The following is a 1,465-nucleotide window of genomic DNA, read 5'->3' as shown; positions in this document are numbered from 1 at the left end:
ACACTGAGGCTGTTTAGATGCCTGTCAAAATTGTTGCGCATCCCGAACCACGTACCGAAGCGGTCACGTGGTATCACGGTAGCGAGGCCTCGGACGTCATCAATTTTGGTCCCTCCTCTAAATGAATCACGCCTCGACACGCGCTTCAGGGAAACGCCCCCTCCATTACTCGACACACGCCTCGAAGCCTCGGCTCATCTCATCACATCACTACTGTATAGTAGCTGTAGGTATTGTTTCAGTGCTCGCTAATGCATTAGCATTCACCAGCAAAGTGAATGCATTTTCAGTACTGGGAGCTAGCTCAGCTAACAGAGACTCTAGTAAAGTTTCCGGCGTGGAAGCTGGGAGAGTCAAGCACTGTGCAGAGAGGTGAGCAGTACTGATTTTCTATGGATCTGATTCGGAGGACTGCATCTTCACTGGACTTTTCTGCTGCATGCTGTGTTGCTGGGGACCGAGAGACTGGTGACGAGTGATCAACATCCTGCATCCATCTTCCTTTATCAGCCAGGACCAAAGGACAGGTTCATCACCAGAAGGTTCCAAACTTTGGGGAGAGGAACCACATTCTAAAAGTTCCACATCATATCAGGCCTGCAACGGGGGAATTTTGGTTTATTTTTAACTTTACGTCGGCTTAGGTGTGAGTTAGGAAGTGTGGCCCACATATTTTGGTTTAAGTTGGACAATTGAAACTGAAACTTTATTACAGAGAGAAATTTATTTTAATTTTATTTTGCAATCATCTCAATTGTATTGTTTTGTTTGGTTGTTTTGCTCAATATAAGTTCAAAGTTCATAAACTGTTGTGAGTTGTTTGGTTATTTCAAATTATTGGATAAGAAATAAGCAGATTTAAGGCTGGATTATAACCCTGATTCTGATTTCCTTAGGTTGTGTTTAAAGTTGTTACTGTCCTCGGAGGTGAGTCAAACTCAAGTCGAAATATAAAGAGTAAATAGAGTTTAAGGGTTTTTTTACGAACTCAGGGGCCCTAACCTACTTCAATGGGGTATAGGTGGGCTACATGAAGATAGAAGTCAGTTAAAGTAAATAAATTCAGTTAATGTATGTATGTATGTATTACATGAATATAAATAAATAGAATAGAAGTCTCATGTAAAACACAGATGCACAACAACACGAACCTCAGCCAAATACAGTAAAATTTAACAACCAACAAATGGATAATTTATCTGGAAAAATCTAAATTACCATGTAAACTGTTAGATTGTTTTTACATCAGTACCTTCTGTTTAAGGATTCAAGTTCCTCCTCTTTCTTTCTGAAATTAGTTCTGTAGAGAGCAAAATAAACCATGTTGTTATTTAACTAAGGTTTACATTTATTCTGCACAATTGGAGCCTGTATTGTTTTTTTATTTCATGTCAGTTATAATAAAATGAAATAAACAATGAACTGAATAATTGTCTCATGTAAAACACAGATGCACAACAACAAC

The 1,465-nt window shown here is 38.9% G+C and overlaps 1 protein-coding gene across 1 annotated transcript in view; it reads right to left on the bottom strand.

The window, feature by feature from the left end:
• LOC107080682 overlaps window positions 1–1,465 on the bottom strand; it is a 7,461-nt gene that overhangs the window by 3,054 nt on the left and 2,942 nt on the right. Inside the window, exon 2 of the mRNA XM_015368891.1 lies at window positions 1,253–1,300. Coding sequence (XP_015224377.1) covers window positions 1,253–1,300 — 48 coding nt within the window. The remainder of the gene's footprint in view (window positions 1–1,252; window positions 1,301–1,465) is intronic.

Source organism: Cyprinodon variegatus, unplaced genomic scaffold (assembly GCF_000732505.1).
Source record: "Cyprinodon variegatus isolate N-32 unplaced genomic scaffold, C_variegatus-1.0 Scaffold2214, whole genome shotgun sequence".
NCBI classification, from domain to species: domain Eukaryota; kingdom Metazoa; phylum Chordata; class Actinopteri; order Cyprinodontiformes; family Cyprinodontidae; genus Cyprinodon; species Cyprinodon variegatus.
The sequence above is the reverse complement of the archived record's forward strand: the minus strand, read 5'-3'. Positions and strand labels throughout refer to the sequence as shown.